Raw genomic sequence first — 18,425 nt, forward strand, 5'->3', positions numbered from 1 at the left:
AGGTGGGAGAAAGTGTTTCGGCCATGTCGGCCTGTTTCTGTGCTGTAATTAGGGTTATATATGCACTTGGCATGTGTTTGATTGGAACAGAAAGCTGTCAGTTCTTTCTCTGGTTAAAAATTGTATCATGACGAAACAGTTTGAGCAAGATGTTGACATGATTAATTCTCAGTTTTAATTTGGCTTCTGTAGTGCTGGTAAGGTAGAAACAAATGAAACACTGCTTCAATGTCTAAATTGTTTTAAATTAGCCTGAGGTTGCAGCTAATTTTTATTAGTTCGAGTTACAAATAGTCCAAATTAGTTGTTTGGGAATGGAGTCCATTGAAGTTAATCCAATGACTATACTCTTGGCTTTAAAAAGCACGCCCGACTCAGGGCAGGATTAGATGCCAGGCTAACAGTTTAGTTTGGCATGCAGGTTTCAGCGGTTAGTGATTGCAATTAGGGTGGCTGCTGGAGCAGTGAGTAGGGAACTTCTACCGTTGCTTAAACAACGTCCATATCCCACCATGATCTTTAAATTAATCGAGAGCCTTTCATTCAAAGGGCTGCAAGGATAGCCTAGTGTTTAGTGCAGCGCTGTTACAGCACCTGCAACCCAAGATCGAATCCGGCACTGTCTGTAAGGAGTTTGCACATTCTCCCCTTGTCAGAGTGGGCTTCCTCCTGCCCTTCCAAAGGGACTGGGGCTGTGGGTGTAATGGGAAGGCATGGCCTTGTGGTTCGAAAGGGCACGTATGTCTAAATTTAAACATGTAAAATGTTTCCTTGTTAATTCTAACATTACATTTTAACCCTGTCAAGGTGGGTTTCACTGGAAAATATGTCGTTTTGAGTATCGTGCAGTGATTTCAGATTTTAGAAAAGAAAGCTCAGTTTATTTCACCGCCCGCAATATTCCATCCTTACACTGGCCCAACATTCGTAATATAATGAAGATCAATAATTACATAGGGACGATCCTTACCCTATTAAAGTTTATTTTAATTTTGACATTTATTATAAAATCTGCAAGTGCTCACAACAGTTAATGCCACACACAAAGCCAGTGAAGAACATGCAGTGCACCATCACAAGTCGCAACATAGGTGTAACCAGGTGACAAGGGGGCTGGGAGTGTATGAATGATAGTGAGTGATGGGAGACAGACATCTACAAGGAGGTGCAATGATCAGGCGACCGCGACTTTCAGAATTCTGTACCGCTAAGGGAGACGCACAGAATGAGAGCGATGGAGCGCCTAGAAATGCAAGGAGTTGGAGCAACTTTGCTACGTTATCGTCGGCTATAATGGTGGTGACCCTCAGGTCCTTGATTCTTTGTGGCAACACTGGTGTGATGGTTAAGGGAAGAGGGCAAGTGCACCCAGAATCTTTGAGAAATCAGTAGCTGCTCATTTTCCAGTCTGTGGGGAGAGGGGAAAGAAACAACTCATTAGTACAGACCAACATACATACCACTCAGGTCTACAACCTTGCACTCCTCTTAATGCCTGGTGTAGAAAGCACAAGATAGAGAAGCAGGCCATTCAGCCCATCAAATCTGCCCCACCATTCTAATCGTAAACTGATCCATCCTCCCACTCAGCCCCACTCCCCATAACCCTCGATGCCCTGACTAATCAAACTTCCGTCAATCTCTGCCTTAAATACACCCAACATCACTTCTACGGCCGCCTGTGGCAAAAAGTCCCACAAGAGCCTCTGACTAAAGAATTTTTTTTCACATCTGTTTTAAATTGATGCCCTTTTATCCTAAAGTTGTGCCCTCTTATCCTAGAATCCCCTACTGTGGGAAACATCCTTGCCACATCGACTCGAGTCCAGGCCTTTCTGCATTCAACATGCCTCTATGAGGTCCCCCCCTCATCCGTATGCACTCCAAGAGCCGACAATCGTTCCTCATGTACTAACCCTTTCATTCCTGGTAAATCTTCTCTGAACCCTCTCCTACACCAGCACGTCTTTTTTCCCGTAGGGTGCCCAAAACTGTGTGCAGTTATGAAGGGGAAGACCAACACAACACAACAATAAGGGAAGGCTAAATGGCAGTCACGCCGAGGAAAGGACCCCCCCAAATAAAATTTGCAACTGGAATTTGAAAGGCAAAGTTGATCGAAATAATGGAATATAAAAAGGAAAAGAAAGATGACAGATTGATAAAGTTTTACAGTTTGATATCATAAGTGAAAAGCAGATTTGAATCAGGATTGCAAGCATATTTTACATACTCACATTTACATACTCTAATACTCAATTTTACATATATTCTAATCTTATTAATCAGAGTATATTTTACATTCACTAATCCTATTTCCATTTTTCTCTAAATTTATTTCCCCTGCTTAAAACGTCTTCCCTTCTGGGACCGTCGGCCAGAACTTGTTCAGCTACCAAGCGATAGCTGCAAACTCTGCAGGGAATGTCGATTATTCCACGAGCTACTGTCAGGAGCATTGAAGGAAACAGAGCAGCGTGCTAGCAGCTAAGCAGGAAGTTCAGCTTCCAAGTAATCCCGATCTGTTCACGTGCATCTATCCAAGCAAGATCAGGTCAGAATGCATGCATGGTAAAGGGTAGGGCACGGAGGAGTGCGATAGAACAGAGGGATTTGGGAATACAGATACATAATTCCCTTAAAGTGGTGTCACAGGTAAAGGGAGCTTTTGGCATATTGGCCTTCATAAATCATAGTACCATATAGATTTGGGATATTATGGTTGTACAAAACATTTGAGTATTGTCTGTAGTTTTGGTCACCTAACCACAGGAAAAAATATTAATACCATTGAAAATTCAGAGAAGATTTACTAGGATGCAGCTAGGTCTTCAGGAACTGAGTTGCAGGGAAAAGTTACACAGGTTAGGACTTTATTCCCTGGGGTGTAGATGAATGATAGAGGTGTGCAAAATTTATTATGGGAGGTATAAACAGAGTAAATGCAACCAGGCTTTTTCTACTGAGGTTGGATGAGATGAGAACTAGAGGTTAAGGGTGAAAGGTGAAATGTTTAAAGGGAACAGCAGTGGGAACTTCTTCACACAGAGTGGTGGGAGTGTGGATGAGGGGTCAATTTTGCCCACAAAAACTGTGGGTAAGTATATGGATAGGAGGTATATGGGGGGGCGGAGAGCTATGGTCAATGGGAGAGCATGGTCTTGAAGGATTGAAAGGCCTGCTTCTATGCTGTAGTGTTGTATGGTTCTAAAGGACAAGATTTCTCACAATTGGGAGTAGAACAAACATCAGGAAGCTTTACTCCCTGGCTGTATTGAGGCAGCCTGACTGAATCAGAACTGACACAATGGAAAGTTGGAATACAGCATGGGAGTGATGCCTGGTTCAACCATTCAGAAACACAGGGCGGCACGGTTGGCGCAACACTGTTCCAGCACCGGTGATCAGGACCGAGGTCCAAATCCTTCGCTGTCTGTAAAGAGTTTGTATGTTCTCCCTGTGTCTGTGAGGGTTTCCTCCAGGTGCTCTGGTTTCCTCCCACCCTTGAAAACATACTGGGGGTCATAGGTTAATTGAGCGGCGCGGGCTTGTGAGCCTGTTCCCTTGCCGTATGTCTAAATTTAAAATCAGGAGTAACTTTCAGTTCATTAACTATAACAGTCCTCTCATTACTTCATTTCAAATTAGTGTATGATACTTACAATACCCTGATAGAAGTTTAACAATGTTGAATATGATCTGAATATGATCCAGGTTCACTTTCATGGATTACACTCTTGTCTAAACCCTATGCATTAATATGTAACATTGAGTGTATCCGTGAGGATTGTCTCTCAATAACATGGAAAATCAAAAGGGTTAATGTCAAAGAGAAAAGGGTGGGGCTTAAAAGAATAAAACTAGATGGTGGAAGAGCTGAATGGAAAGGGAGTGTTTCAGGATTGAGGAAGGGAAAACAAAGATCTTCTTCACGGACCTCTTCAGTTGCCTCTGTAGCTTGCACGAGGGGTTCCTGAGTGGTCTGTTCTCCCTCAGCCACCTGTACAGCAGGGATTTCTCTACCATGTTCATCCTAGTAAAAAAAAACCAGATGGATTGTTAGTCCAGGAAGAAAATATCTCAGCAGGATCTCACCTTGAATTGCCCCACGATGATGAGATCCTGAAAGCAATGCTCAGCGAGGTTAACCCTTGATCGTGGGCCGAGAGTGCCTGCTACCGTGCTGTATGTCTAAATTTAAAATCCAGTTTGCAAAGCCTCACATCACTCTGGTACAGTGTGGAGCCTGAATTCAAAGCAAAATATTCTTTCTTTGATGGACATAATGATGTTATGATATACTCCATTCACCAAACTAGACAACTGTCCATTTAACTATTCAGGAACACTGCAACATGAAACATTACCGTCGTGTTTGCTACAATATGAACTGCAAAGTAATCAACGTGAGCATTTTGCTTTCTCTCTGCCATGGGATTATCTCAATGCAAGTTTTTTCTTCTGTATTCTCAAAATGAGAATATATGCTCATAACCAATTTTTGACAGGATGCAAGCCCACCCGATGGTGGGATCGGGACTGCTACAGAGTGGTTAATGGAGTAATTCACAGCCTAATGATTAATAAAGTATTAATAAAGTAAGATTGTACCTCTCTTATCTGATTAAGGGTGAAAAGGGAAAAGGTTAGTGGGAAACTTCATCACACAGAGTGGTGGGGGTATGGGATGAGCTGAAGTGGTGAATGCAGGCTCAGTTTTAACATTTAAGAAGAATTTGGACAGGTACATGGATGGGAGGGGTATGGAGACCTATAGACTGGGTGCAGGTCAGTGGCACCAGACAAAAATAATTCAGCACAGTTTCTGTGCTGTAATGTTCTATGGTTCTCGGGTCGATGCCAGCTCTCAGAGCAATTCCATTCCTCCACTAATTTTCCCCATGCCCTCTATTCTCATCAACTCTTCTCGGATTTTGACCACTTGTCTCCACACTAGGAGTAATCTACAGTGGCCAATAAACTCACCCACTCTGAACATCAGGAGGTGGAAGAAACTAGAGCAGGGGTGGGCAACCTACAACCTGCGGGCCGGATCCAAGTTCATCCGACAAAGGATCACTGGATCCGGCCCGCGATCTAAATTTATCTTTCCACTGCTGCCGCCATCCCTCCCCACCCCAGTCCACCACTGCCACCCTCCCCCCCCCCCCCCAAGACTGTCTGTAATGAGCTTGTATGCTCTCCCTGTGGCTGCGTGGGTTTCCTCCAGGGGCTCTGGTTTCCCCATAATCTTGAAAATGTTGTAGGTTAATTGGGGTATTCAGTTGGCACAGGGTCATGGGCAAGGAGGGCCTGTAACCGTGATGCATGTCTGAATTTTAAAAAAACTTGCTGGGGCTTTTAATGACCACACTTTGGCCCAGATGTAACTGATAAATTAAAAATCAACATCCACACAGCTTAACAATTGAGTACAACAGGGGTGGCTAAACTGTGGCTCTGCGAACCACATATCATGTGCAGCTCGGGGAAGTACGTTCGCTGAGACAACAAGCCACACATTTTAAGAGCTGCATGTGACCACAGACCCACCTAGGCCCTGGCTGCCCACCCACCAGAGCTCCTGACGCCTTGCCTAGACCCCAACCGCCCGCCCATCCAACGAACAACATAGGTACTTACTGCGGTCAAAAGTAGTATGGGTGTAATAGTTGACCCCTTAAATTTTAACCCTAAAAATTGGTCCAAACAATTCGTCTATCTCTGTATGTGTACTCCTTGATTATTGAAACTAATACCAAGAGGCATACAATCATGAATAAATATTACATACATGTGTTTTTACATAAATACATATATGCTCTCTAATGCATATATATTTATTATAACATTTTTGTAACAAAATGTGAACTTAAGAGTAAAAATGTTATGTAAAATTTGTTCACGTCCTGTGGCTCTCAAACATCTGAAGTTTGTTGCTCTTTCATTGAAGCAAGTTTGGCCACCCCGATGTACAACGTCCAGCAAATAAGTGATGAGGAACAGGTACAACACAGGTTCCAAATCACCGCAAGTCATTCGATATTAGCCCTGCATCGCCAGTCTAGCAGTAAGTTTTTGAATTGCCCCACATTTTTATTCTCTCAGCAAAATTAAGGATGAAACTGAAAGCACAGAGGCACTTTTAATTATGAGATTCCTGTTTTAGCAGAGAACATTGCACGGCCTGCTTTCCCTTGTAATAACAGAACTGCCGTTTTTCCAAATGCAAAACTGCCTGACTACTTCCGAATTTTGGCAAACCCTTTCTTGCTGTCAGAAATTTCAACTGAGACTGTGTTGGTGGGAGCAAATAACATCCAATTTTGACAAACCTATTTCAAACACTGGCTGCAAATAGTGGAGATAAATATTAATGACAGCATCATGCAAACTGGAAAAAAGCATACAATGACAATTTGCAATTTAAAAGCATTCTTTTTTTTTAATACAACAGAATTTTTTGGATAAAGCGCTTTATACTTGTGATAACATCCTATTCATGATTTTCATTAACATTTTAGGTTAGAAGAAGTAAGATTAAACAGAAAACCCATTGGTGCCTGTGCGGGGACTTGAACTCACCCGAAGTTGGTCCTTGGGTTGGTTATAAAGTGATCTGCAGACAGGAAAGGTATCCTATGGTGGATTGTGAGTGTAAAAAGCTTTAGAAGAGCAGGGGGCAATGATGGTTTATTTCTACGCACCAAAAACAGTCTTTATAATTTTTTTTCTCTTATATTCCTTCCTCTTTTATATAATTCTCTCTCATGCTCTTTCCCTATACTCTTTTGGTAGGTAATTGACAATTATTCCTCCCTAATACCCTTTCTATGTTTGCTATTTTTAAGCCTCTGTTGAGTTAAGGAAATTTCACCACTTTCCACCCACAATCCTGGCACAGGCAAAAGATTCCGTGTTTTCGCGGGGAAGAGAGTTGACGTCATTTCCCACTCACCACCACCACCTTCTGAAGGGATGTCAGGCAATGCTGGCCTTGCCAATGACACCCACATCCCAATAATTAAAGAGATGGTGCAATTCCACTGCTTCCATGCATGCTGGCTCACGACTTCTTCCGCCGAGTTCTGAGAAAGTGTTGCCATGATTTCTCAAAGGGGGAATACAGACTCGAACTAGGCCACACCGCCTCAAGATCCAGGGGGAGGAGATTGAGGGCGGTGATGAGGAGGAACTGCTTTCCCCCCCCCAGAGGGCGGTGAATCTGTGGAATTCACTGCCCATGGAAGCAGTGGAGGCTACCTCAGTGAATCGTAAGACAAGGTTGGATAGATTTTTACATAGTGGGGGAATTAAGGGATATGGGGAAAAAGGCAGGTGGGTGCAGATGAGTCTATTAGCCATGATCTCATGGCTCAATGGGCCGAATAGCCAAATCCTGCTCCTATTTCTTATGAAATGCATTCAGTTTGCCGTTCTTGCAGCAGTAATATAATGATCAAATTTGTACCACAAAGAAATGGGGGCTTTTGACCCACTTTATCCAAAATTGATGTCTATGTTAATCCCATTTGCCTGAATTTGGCTCAGATGCCTTTCCTATCCAAGTGCCTGTCAACGTTTTATGAAATCTGCTCCTGAGGGTATTTTATGTTAGGAGAGATGCTCAACAGATGCATTGTTGCTATTGATTTGGTGGACGGCTCACTCACTAAGTCTGTGTCTCAGCTAAGCAGGTTTCACGCCCAGGTCAAAGCTTCTGTGTTATAATTAATACTTAATTAATTACTATTGTAATTTAGGAAATGCAAGAGCTAATTTGTTGGCAGTGTCATCCCACAGCCAGTGATTACCAGTTACTCACCGCTGGATGAGAGATAAATGTTGTTCATTATACAGAGGGGAAAGCCCCCTTCACTTCTTCAGATAGATTCAATGGACCCTCTACACCCAGGAAGCCCCAAGGCGTGATAAATTGGAGCTAAAATAAATTCAAATCTCAGCTGCGAACATTGCAGTTCAGCTCACTGTGAACAAGGTCCACAGCAGCTATTTTGAGAAGAGTCTGCGTCAGTTGCTGCTAGCGTTAAACTGTTCCAGATACTGATGTCATGCAGCTCAGCTCACAGGATCCTCAACCGCACACAGCTCTCTTTCAAACCTGCAGACCTCTCTTCAGCCCCGACACTGAACCAGTTAACAGGAGGATGTGCGCGCAGGGCTGGGACAGCCACAGCACTCCTTTTGCAACACTTCCACATCTGCATTGCAGCAAACTTTCCTGTGCCGCAACGTGGCATGCAAAATTGCGCTGAACGTGCAAGGCTGTGTGTCAAGGGCATCTCAAGGAGAAGCTGCAGTTTGTTCCTTGGGCAGGGTGTGGACATTAGGCTTTTACCTAGGTTGAATTAATCAGTAGCTGTGCTCTGTTCCCTCATGGTCAACACAACACACAAGGAGGCATCTATACCCTAAAACGGCCATTCTCAATAGGGGTCATTCACGCACCCCCTCCCACCCACTGGGGGCACACAACACATTTAAGGTGGGGGGAGGGGGGGAAATTGTCTGAAATTCTTTTTAATGTTTTTTATGTAGTCTGTAAGAGAGAAGAACAGAAGAAACCAACTAGACCACTTCACATGGAAGGGTGGGCCCCATAAACTTCAAAGAGAGTCCTGACTAAAGGTTGAGAATAGCTGGCCTAAAATTATCATTATACAGTCTCTAAGACATGTTAAATGCCACAGTAGATGTCAGGGAGTCTGGCATGAGGGTGGGGTCTAGTTGAAGATTGTCATGGGGACTTTGTACAGGGACCCCTGCTCCTTGTGATTCCTACAAATGTCCTGGACGAAGAGGCGGAAGGATGGGTGAATAAGTTTGCGGATAATACGAAGGTTGGAGGAGTTGTAGATTGCCTTAGGTTACAAAAGGATACAGGCAGGATGCAGAGTTGGGTGCAAAAGTGGCAGATGGAGTTCCATCTGGATAAGTGTGAGGTGATGCATTTTGAAAGATCAAGCCAAATGGTTGAGTACAGGGTTAATGGTCGGTTACATAAGAGTGTGGATGAACAGAGGGATCTCGGGGTCCAAATCTATATAGCCCTCAAGGTCATCGTGCAGGTTGATAGGATAGTTAAGAAGGCCCCGTTAATTAATTAATCAGGGCATTGCGTTCGAGTCATGTTGTAACTCTACAAGTCTCCGGTGAGACTACACTTGGAATATTGTGTTCATTTCTGATCAGCTCATTATAGGAAGGATGTGGAAACCATAGAGAGGTACAGAGATTAATGAGAATGATGCCTGGATTGGAAAATGTCTTATGGGACTTTTCTCTTTGGAGCACAGAAGGATGAAAGGAGACTTAAGAGGTCTACAAGATTCTTTGAGGCATAGACAGTATGGACAGCCAGCAGCTTTTTCCCAGGGCAGGAATAGCAAGTCCCAGAGGGCACAAAGTGAAGGGAGGGAAGTTTAAGGGCATTTATTTACTTTTACACAGAGAGTTGTGGGTGCCTGGAATACCTTGCCAGGGGTGGTGGTGGAGGTTGAAACATATTAGGGGCATTTAAGAGACTCTTACACAGGCACATGGATGAACGGAAAATAGAGGGTTACAAGGTAGGAAGGGTTGAGTACTTAGTTTTAAAGAATATATCGGTTGGCACAACATCGAGGACTGAAGGGCCTATACTCTGTTACAGTGATCTATGTCAGGGTCTTGTTGGACAGTATGGTGCATGGGGGAATATTCCGGATACTGTGAGATCTGATGTGTGTAGAAACGGTTGGTTTTCACTTTTGCAGAGAGCATTGTTGACATCATGTTTATGTGATTCGTTTTATGTTCCATCTCCTAGCCAGACTTTCACATGATATAGAAGAAACCCATTCAGTCCATCAAGTTTATACTGGCTCTCACATCAATCTAATTTCCCAATGACCAACTCTCTCATCGTCCTCTACGTTGACCTGAATTTGGGGACCTCTCACCTGTAGCCATAGCTTCTAGAAGTTCTGGATGTGGCTACTCTTGGCCAGAGCAGGCAGGGGCAGTGGATACAGGCAGCAGTGCCAGGAAGAGCATGGCCAATCACTTTTGAAACCTGCCCGCAACAAATCACCACCTGCCCGGATGTGCAGAAGGATTGGAAGGTACTACTCACGGAGACAACCTGGAAACACGTGCATCAAATGTGTCCTTCAAATTCAGCGCGATTATGGACTCCTTAATTAAAGCAATCAAAATATTTTACTACAAACTTTTTTTAACGTCATATTTATGGAGTTGACTATTACATTCATACTGTATTTGACTGTGGTAAGTACCTGCAATGTTTGAGGTATCAGGAGTTCTGATGGGCAGGTGACCAGCCGGGACCGGATGGTAAGTCGACATTTGAGGGGTCGGAAGGTTGGCTGGGGCCTTGAGAGTCCACGGAGAGCCAGGAGCTCGGATGGGTGGGCAGCTGGGGCCTTGGCGAGAGTCTGCGGCCAAGGCATCGGGAGCTCGGATGGGTGGGTAGCCAGGGCCAAAATTAGGGGAGTCAACTTTAACATGGTATCAACTATTACACATGTATATACGGTAAATAGGGAAAAAAAACTATTGTTTTATACTAAATATTGTTTGAAGTTAGTTTTCCAACTGAATTGTCCCCTCACACTAGGGTTGCCTCTAAACAATTATTGAATTGAATTATTTATTGTTTTATGTACTGGGAGATGGTTTTTTAAAAAACTTTGTTTTGTGTGCTATCAAGGCAAGTCAACCCATACTTCAATTCAGCAGGTAGTTCAGTATTATGAGGGCTGAACAATCATAATAAAAGTAACCGCAAGGGGCAGCTCACATTCCTCCATCTTGCACTCTCTACTAGGGTTAGACAGTTGGGTTACCTCCCTGATCTGATGGCGGTGGTGGGAGACAGGAGGTAGTGGGTGCAAGGCTCATTGACTGGACCCTTGTGTGACAGTCCGGCCTTGACCCACGGGATGTGGTAGCTGTGGTGAATCTCACTGACGGTGGTCCAGCCGCTAAGTGAATTATCCCCCTATATAAAATCTACCCAGTTTGAGCCAATCTTGAGGGCTGCTGGGAAATAAACTATTAATTGGATCCATTTGGCACATCATTAAATGTCACAGCACAAAAGAGGGGCATTTGGCTCACTGTGTATCAATCTGTCTCACAGGACAATCCATTTCCCTTCTTTTTGCAAACTCTTCTATTTTTGACCATTATCCTTTGGAAATAATTATATTGGCTTCTGCTGCCTCCCCGCTTGTTGCCAGGAATTACAGGACTAGGAACTCTTTGTGAGAAACTGGCTACAGTTCTTCCTTCATTCTTCTGCTCCATATATTCCTTTGACACTGACCTAATTAAGCTTTGGCTGAAACACCATTTTCCTTTCTCTGCTGAACCATTCAGGTTTAGTGGAAAGAGCCCTCAGGTCTCCAGCTTCGCATGCTTCATGATGCCCTCCTGCATCTTCTCCCAACTATCTTCCCTTAGAATTGCAACCATCTCTTGGACGTATGTATGTTGTTGAACAGAAAATGATGCAGAGAAACACTAGAACCTTCTGACGCTGGAATCTTGAGCAAACTGCAGGAGGCTAGAGGGACTTAGCAATCCAGGGAGAGGAACATTTTGGATCAGGTCTGTTTCTCGAAAGGTTTCTTCCAAATGGTCTCGACCCGAAACCGTTCCTCTCTGCGGATGCTGCCTGACCCAGCTGAGTTCCCTCCAGCTTGTTGGTGTTTGCAGAAGAAAACCAGAAAACTTGGTGAAGAATTTGAGGAGATTCGGTATGTCACCCAAGACTATCGAGAACTTCTATGGGGGTGCCATGGAGGGCATTTTGGCCGGTTGCATCAGAGATGCCAACGTTCAGGACCAGAAAAAACTGCAGCATCACGGGCACCAGACCACTCCATTGAGGACATCTACAAGAAGCGGTGCCTTAATAAAGCAGTCTCTATCCTCAAGGACTCCCACCACCCAGGCCATGCCCTCTTCACTCTGGTCCAGGAGCCAAAAGACGAGCACTCAGTGGCAAAAGAACAGCCTCTTCCCCTCCGCCACCAGATTCTTGAATGATCAATGAACCAAAGACACTGCCTCACTTTGACTTTTTGTGCACTATTTTTATTTATTTTGTAAGGTGGTTTATATGAATCTTTTCACTGTGCCACTGCCACAAAACAATGAATTTATTGACTTGTTCATGACAATAAATTCTGATTCTGAAAGATGCAGATTCCTATTCTGTTGTCAACCACATCCAATCCTCTGTTTCAGTAAAACCTGTGGATGGACTGTGGAATGGACATCTGCTTCAAGACCTGAACACGTTCAGCCAAGTAAGGGTCCTTGCCCTTGTTAGTGTCGTCACAGCTCACTCTGCAGCTTGCTGGGTGGAAGTTCTGATCTGCCTGAACTTTGCACCGCAGATTTGGATCTCTGCAGAAGCTGGGCTGAATCAGCTCACCCACCACAAGAGCAAATGGAGTTTTATTGCTGCTCAGTGGATTAAATTTAAGGGACAAAACAAAAAAAATCTGCTGGAAGAACTCAGCGAGTTGAGAAGCATGAATGGGAGGGAAAGATTCAGTCCTGGTGAAAGGCTCTGGCCCAGTCAGTTGATCATTCTTCCCCCTCCCCTCATCCTCTTTGACCTGTTGAGTTCCTCCAGCAATTTGTAATTTTTGCATCAGATTCTGTAGCCTCTAAATTTAAGGGACAATGTGTCAGGTGAAAAGATGGAGCACTATTTGACAAGAACAACACAGGCTGTCTTTATATTCCTATTTTAGTGAGATTACATTCAATCATTCAGGTGCCTTGCCATTTGGTGTGGGCAATCATGTCTTTCCATCTGCCACGATCTTTTACCCTCCAAATTGTCTCTTTCGGTGAAGGCTCCATCTTTGAACTGAGACCGTAGTCGATGCTGAGTTCATGATTATACAAGGGGAAAAATACTGTCTCAGTTGCAGTGTCCGTATTAGATGGGTGACCCTGGCCATTGATCAGTAGATTCATCTTCCTGACGTTTTTAGTTTTACAAGCATCAATTCCAATTTGTAGAATCTGCCTGTTTTAAAAATAACCATCCACCATCTGCAATCGATGACTTCACGTGACACTGATTGGGAGGCTAAATGGGTACCATACCTTACCCAAGGGTGACCTATAGGCTAACGGACGGAAGGACCGCCTTACACATGCTGGGCAATTGTGCAGCCCCAACACTGGCATTGAATACCCTGCTGCCAATAACCTGTTCAATAAGCTGCAAAATGTTGGGGCAATTGCAACCCTCTTCTGGTTCTTTACCATCTGCTCTGTGCACCCCCTGGGTGCAGAATTTACAGTTGCATCCTCAGCTATGAACTCCATAATTTTGCAGGGAGACCTTTCACTCCCACAGGTGTTTTCGAGTACCATGCTACTTATTTGGGCTTGGTTGTGCCTTCATAACTGATGTGGAGATTTACATTGGTGTTGATGTAGCTGGACCAATTAGCCAGAAGCCATGATATAAGATCTCGCTTGGTGCATTGAGAATTTATGAGATATCTAGAAATAAAAGAATTTTTTTCAAGTAAAAAGTTACCGGCAAATGTCATAAAGACCTTTAGGGAGGGATTGATTGCTGTTGCCCGACCTCAGGGTGACTCCATGTAATTGAGGAAGCTGCAATGTAATCAAAGCCACTATGCTTTGAGAAGAAGTCCCAACCCTTGGTTGGTCAGTGATGGCCATTATATCCCAGAAAAGTGGGTGATGCCTCCATCACCAGGGCTTTTTTTTTCTGTTAGTCCTGACTTCCATCACTAGATGATAAAGGAGGAATGAAGGAGAGAGAACCAAAGTGAAACCATCGCCAAGTTTCAGAGCTTTACATGACTATCAAAACACAGGATCCATGGTCTCACCAATTTCACCACTCCGGACGCTGTTGCCACATTCTCCACTCCTTCCACCGTCTTGCTGGCCACTGTGTTGACTCCAGCCACCACTGCCCCTCCAACCACATTGGCTTGCTCCTTGGTTTTCTCAGCCACTGTCAACAAATAAGAAATGAGTCTTAAAACGCAGGTCCTGAGAGAACTGAGGGGGGGGGGGGGAAATGCTGTTTGTAAAGGAGTTATCAGTTACCTGTGTTCACACTTTGTACAACACCTTCCTTTGTTTTAGAGCCTGCCGAGCAGAAAAAGAAATAAACATTACACTGGTTTAATTCTGAAACTTTACGGGGAGACAAAAGTGAGAAGCCATCACCCCTCTTGAAAGCAGAAATTATCGGACATACTCAATGGGATGATGACATTCGGACACCCTCTCTGCAGCTGGAAATGATTTCTTACTTGTTTCATGAATTCTTCCTGAGGAGAAGTCACCCACCTGAAACGTTGTCTCTGTTTCTCTCTATCCACTGATGCTACCTGACCTGTTGAGTATTTCCATCAATATTTCCATGCCAGACCTATTGGAGCTTTTTAAACAAGGGATGTGGTTGGAGTTCAGATCAATAAGCTAAGAACTGAAAAAACATTTTATCAAGGTGAGGATTTATTTTGTAAGTTGTTACTGTGCTATGATAGTACAGTAAAACCCCGATTTTTACGCAAATTTGGATATAACACGATGGGACACTGGACTCCAGCACTGGGCTCTTGGCCAGAGTTGGGCAAAATGCAAGTACAGTGAAACACCAATTTAGCATGACCCTGCCTTTTTTGCGAGGAGATTTTATGGACCCCAAGGACATAACAGGGTTTCACTGCAGCATGCAATGCTCACAGGCCAATCCTCCTATATATTCTCCTGCAAAAAAGTAGGCAGGCATCCAAAGAAAATGGTAGTGGGGGAGTGGCATGATGCATCTCCCATGAGAACGCACTCAGTTGCATTTCTGAGCCATGCCCAATGATGTGACTGGCACAGAGCCACCTTTTTCAATTCTAGTTCCAGCCTTCCTGCAAGGTGCACCACATCAAGACTGACACATTCTTGCTTTTAACAGTAAACCAAAGCCTCACCTCCACCTTTTATCCGGTGGTTCAAGCCAATCAAGAAATCCTTATTCTTAATTGCATTTGGGATGTAGTCTCCTACAAGACAGATTTAATTAAAATGTATTTTTTAGGGCTACGTGATGTAATAAGTGAGTTTAAAGTGAGAAATTGTTTAGAATTAAAAATGAAGAGGAAAACACGAAAGTCTGCAGACAGTGATTGAAGTAAAAAGACATTGATTCTAAGCAACATGGGAAATGCTAAAACTGAAAAAACATTTTATCAAGGTGAGGATTTATTTTGTAAGATGTTACTGTGCTATGAAAACACAGTGAAACTCCAATTTTTTATGCAAATTCGGATATAATGCGATGAGACCGGGAGCGGGAGTGTTGGGCAAAATGCAAATACAGAGAAATACCAATTTAGCATGATCCTGTCTTTTTCTGGAGAAACTCAGCATGTCAAACCGTGTACTTTTTACAGCAAGGATAAAGATACTTAACCAATGATTTGGGCTTGAGCCCTTCATCAAGGTGTGTGCAAAATGTAGGCAGGCGCCTGATCAAAATGGTGGTGGGGGAGTGGCAGGGGGAGGGATAGAGTTACGGTTGACAGCATTTTTTATTATGTGCGGCTAATTTAAAATGTTGCTATTTTTGCCACCCCTCTAACTTCAGGGGTTTTTTTTCTGTCACAGTGAGAAAGGTTCATTCTGTGAGAGGTCCAGAAAGGCAACTCCAATGTGCTTACATCTGTGTGCAGATTTCAGTGTGGCATTACAGTGAAAGATTAGCGAGATCTGGCAAGGTTGCAAGAAATCACCGTCCAGAGATTCACTTAGGAGCCTGGAGGATGTGGACAACAAACTGTCTTTGAACCAGTTTGGAGTGAAATATGAATGTCTGCAGAACCTATGATTGTAATAAATACAACAAAGTGCTGGACAGGTTCAGTAGATCCTGCAGACTCCACAGGGAGCAAAGATTTATAGCCAATGTTTCTGGCCTGAGCCCATCATGTGCAAAACACAGGCAGGCACCTGGGGGGTGGGGTGGGGGAGGAGCCTGCAGCTCAATAGGTGGTCAGAAGAGAGTTGATGGGAGTGGGATAGCTCTGCATTCATAAAGAAAAGGAGAGGGAAAAGGAAAGAGAGGGACAGGGTGGGGAAATTGGAGGAAATATAGGGATAGGGAAAGAAGGGGGAGGGGTTAATGGAAATTGGAGGTTGATGTTAATGCCATCCAGTTGGAGGGAGCCCAGTCGAAAGATGGGGTGCTGTTCCTCCATTTTGTGGGTGATCTCAGTCTGGCAGTGCACCAGACCATGTCAGCAAGGGAGTGGGGTGAGGAGTTGAAATGGGTGGCGACTGGGAGATCCACCCTATTGGAACTGGCAGAGCCGAAGTGCTCCACAAAGCGATCTTCCAGTCTGCCTCCAGACTCTCCGATGTGGGCTACCAGAGGGTGTGCACTGGTGGGGGGACTCATCCTTCAGAGATCAGGCTGCCTCTGGCTGGAGGTACAGCTGGAGTTATACCCCACCTCGTCAAACCAGGCTGACCCCACCCTCCTTCCCTCGTCTTTCCCCCCCTAGGGGTGAGGTAGTAGGGATTGGGAGCCGATTGTTCCCAGCTGGGGGGGAGGGGGGGAATTTGCTTACATTCCCTTCCTTCTCGGTTCACGTTGCAGTCCAGATGCAGAGCCCCGGGCCCGGGAGATGGGCTTCCAACCTCTGCTAGTGGTCGTTCGCTCCTTGTTCTTCCACAAGCTCGGGATTCAGCACGGCTGTGCTGGACAGCGCCGAGCCGGGCACTGAGCTGAGCTGCGTGCGAGGAGATGGGGGTGGGGTGGGGCGGCTAATCCCAGGGGCATCGGAGCTTCAGGGAAGTTCGGGGAACTTGCAGAGCAGGAGATGGGGAAGGGGGCGAGGTCCGGGCTGAAATATGGAGCCAATGAGCAACAAGAAACCCGTGATCGGGTCCTGGGCAGTGAATCCCCGCCCTCACCAGCAGGGCTCTAGGTCCAGCTTGCGGTGTCCAAACAGCGGGGTCAGCCCAGACAGTGGCCAGGAAAAGGATGGGGCAGACGGCTGCGATTGCAAAGACTGCCTCGTTCCAATGGTCCAAGGTGAAGGGAAAAAATTGTGCCCGTACTTTCCCGGGACCAACTCAATGCGCGTTAACTTCGGAAAATGCATTGAACCGCCGACTGCCCCCCCTCCCCCCCCAAGCTCGATGGCCACGCCAGGTAATCCCGGAGAGCTGCCCATCGCTGCGCTTCCAAGGTTACTTCTGCAGCGCGGCTCCACCCTGCCAGACCCACCCACTGCACCAATTCCCGACTTGGGGAGGGGGGGAAGCAAACGCTCTGCACCAATTTTGCCAGGGTGCTCCCCTCTTCACTCTCCCTCTCCACACCCTTCGCACCGAAAGAGATGGGGTGGGATGTTCTCCCGTGGGGAGACTGGAAAAGGAAGTGATCAGAGAGAGAAGGAGCCGGAACGCACAGCAATTCTCCCAAGATCTGTTCACATTTATTGCAGACTCTTTGATATCCCCCAGATCTGCACCTTTAAACAAAGATCTCTGAGCTGCGGGCACTGGCATTGGGAAAAATTCACTGAATAGATACTCTCCTCTCGGGCTCAGACGCCCTACTGCGCAGAGGGGAGATTCACCTTGCAACGCTCCCACCCAGCCTGGCGAAGGGGGTGGGGGGGGGGGCTCCTTACCGACATACATGACCCCTTCTTTCGTTTTCTCCGCGGCATCCTGCACCCCTTGCTTGGTTTTCTCCGCCGCGGCCACCACTCCCTCCTTGGCAAAGGAAAAGCCTTTTTTCAGAACATCCATCGTGCGTTCAGCGTCTGGGAACCCGTTCCCCCTGTGTCTGTCCTTCGCGGCTCCTCGGCACCGACTCCTCCGTTGGATAATGATTCGCGCTCTCTCCCACCCCCGCCTCAGCCCTATTTATGATGTGCCTGGCGGCTGTTGCGCGCAGCTCCCACCAATGCAATATTAATGACATTGATCTGGGGGGGGAGGTAGGGGTGGTGATGGACTGGATGGCTTGTCTGGACCGGTTCCAGGGAGGCAAGCTGCAGTTCAAAGCTGCCAAGATCCGTTCACAGTTTTCTTATTCATTGCAGGCGTTATTGGGAGCCTGGATCAGCACCTTGAAACGAAGATCTCTCTCTCTCTCTCTTAAAATGTGCTGTCTTAAAATGCAACTGACTTGGGAACTGGATGGTGACTCAGCTGCAGGGCTGGATTAAGGCCAACTGATGCCCTAAGCAGTGGTTCCCCCTCGACCCTTCCAGTGACTGACTGACAAGGCATTAACCCTCAATTTTTAATAGATTAAACATTGTTTTCTTCCAGGCCAGACCCCACCTGTATAATCTGTTCAGCTGCTTCTGGCACTG

The 18,425-nt window shown here is 45.4% G+C and overlaps 1 protein-coding gene across 1 annotated transcript; it reads right to left on the reverse strand.

Moving 5' to 3' along the window:
* Positions 1–966: 966 nt before the first annotated feature.
* sncga (synuclein, gamma a) lies at positions 967–17,993 on the reverse strand. Its single transcript, XM_069885738.1, has 5 exons — positions 17,733–17,993; positions 14,140–14,181; positions 13,917–14,044; positions 3,938–4,033; positions 967–1,408 (listed from the first exon to the last, which is right to left on the reverse strand). The coding sequence occupies exons 1-5, from the start codon at positions 17,851–17,853 to the stop codon at positions 1,397–1,399; spliced, it is 399 nt and encodes a 132-aa protein (XP_069741839.1). The 5' UTR covers positions 17,854–17,993; the 3' UTR covers positions 967–1,396.
* Between the last annotated feature and the right edge of the window lie 432 nt (positions 17,994–18,425).

Source organism: Narcine bancroftii, chromosome 6 (genome assembly GCF_036971445.1).
Source record: "Narcine bancroftii isolate sNarBan1 chromosome 6, sNarBan1.hap1, whole genome shotgun sequence".
Taxonomy (NCBI): Eukaryota; Metazoa; Chordata; class Chondrichthyes; order Torpediniformes; family Narcinidae; genus Narcine; species Narcine bancroftii.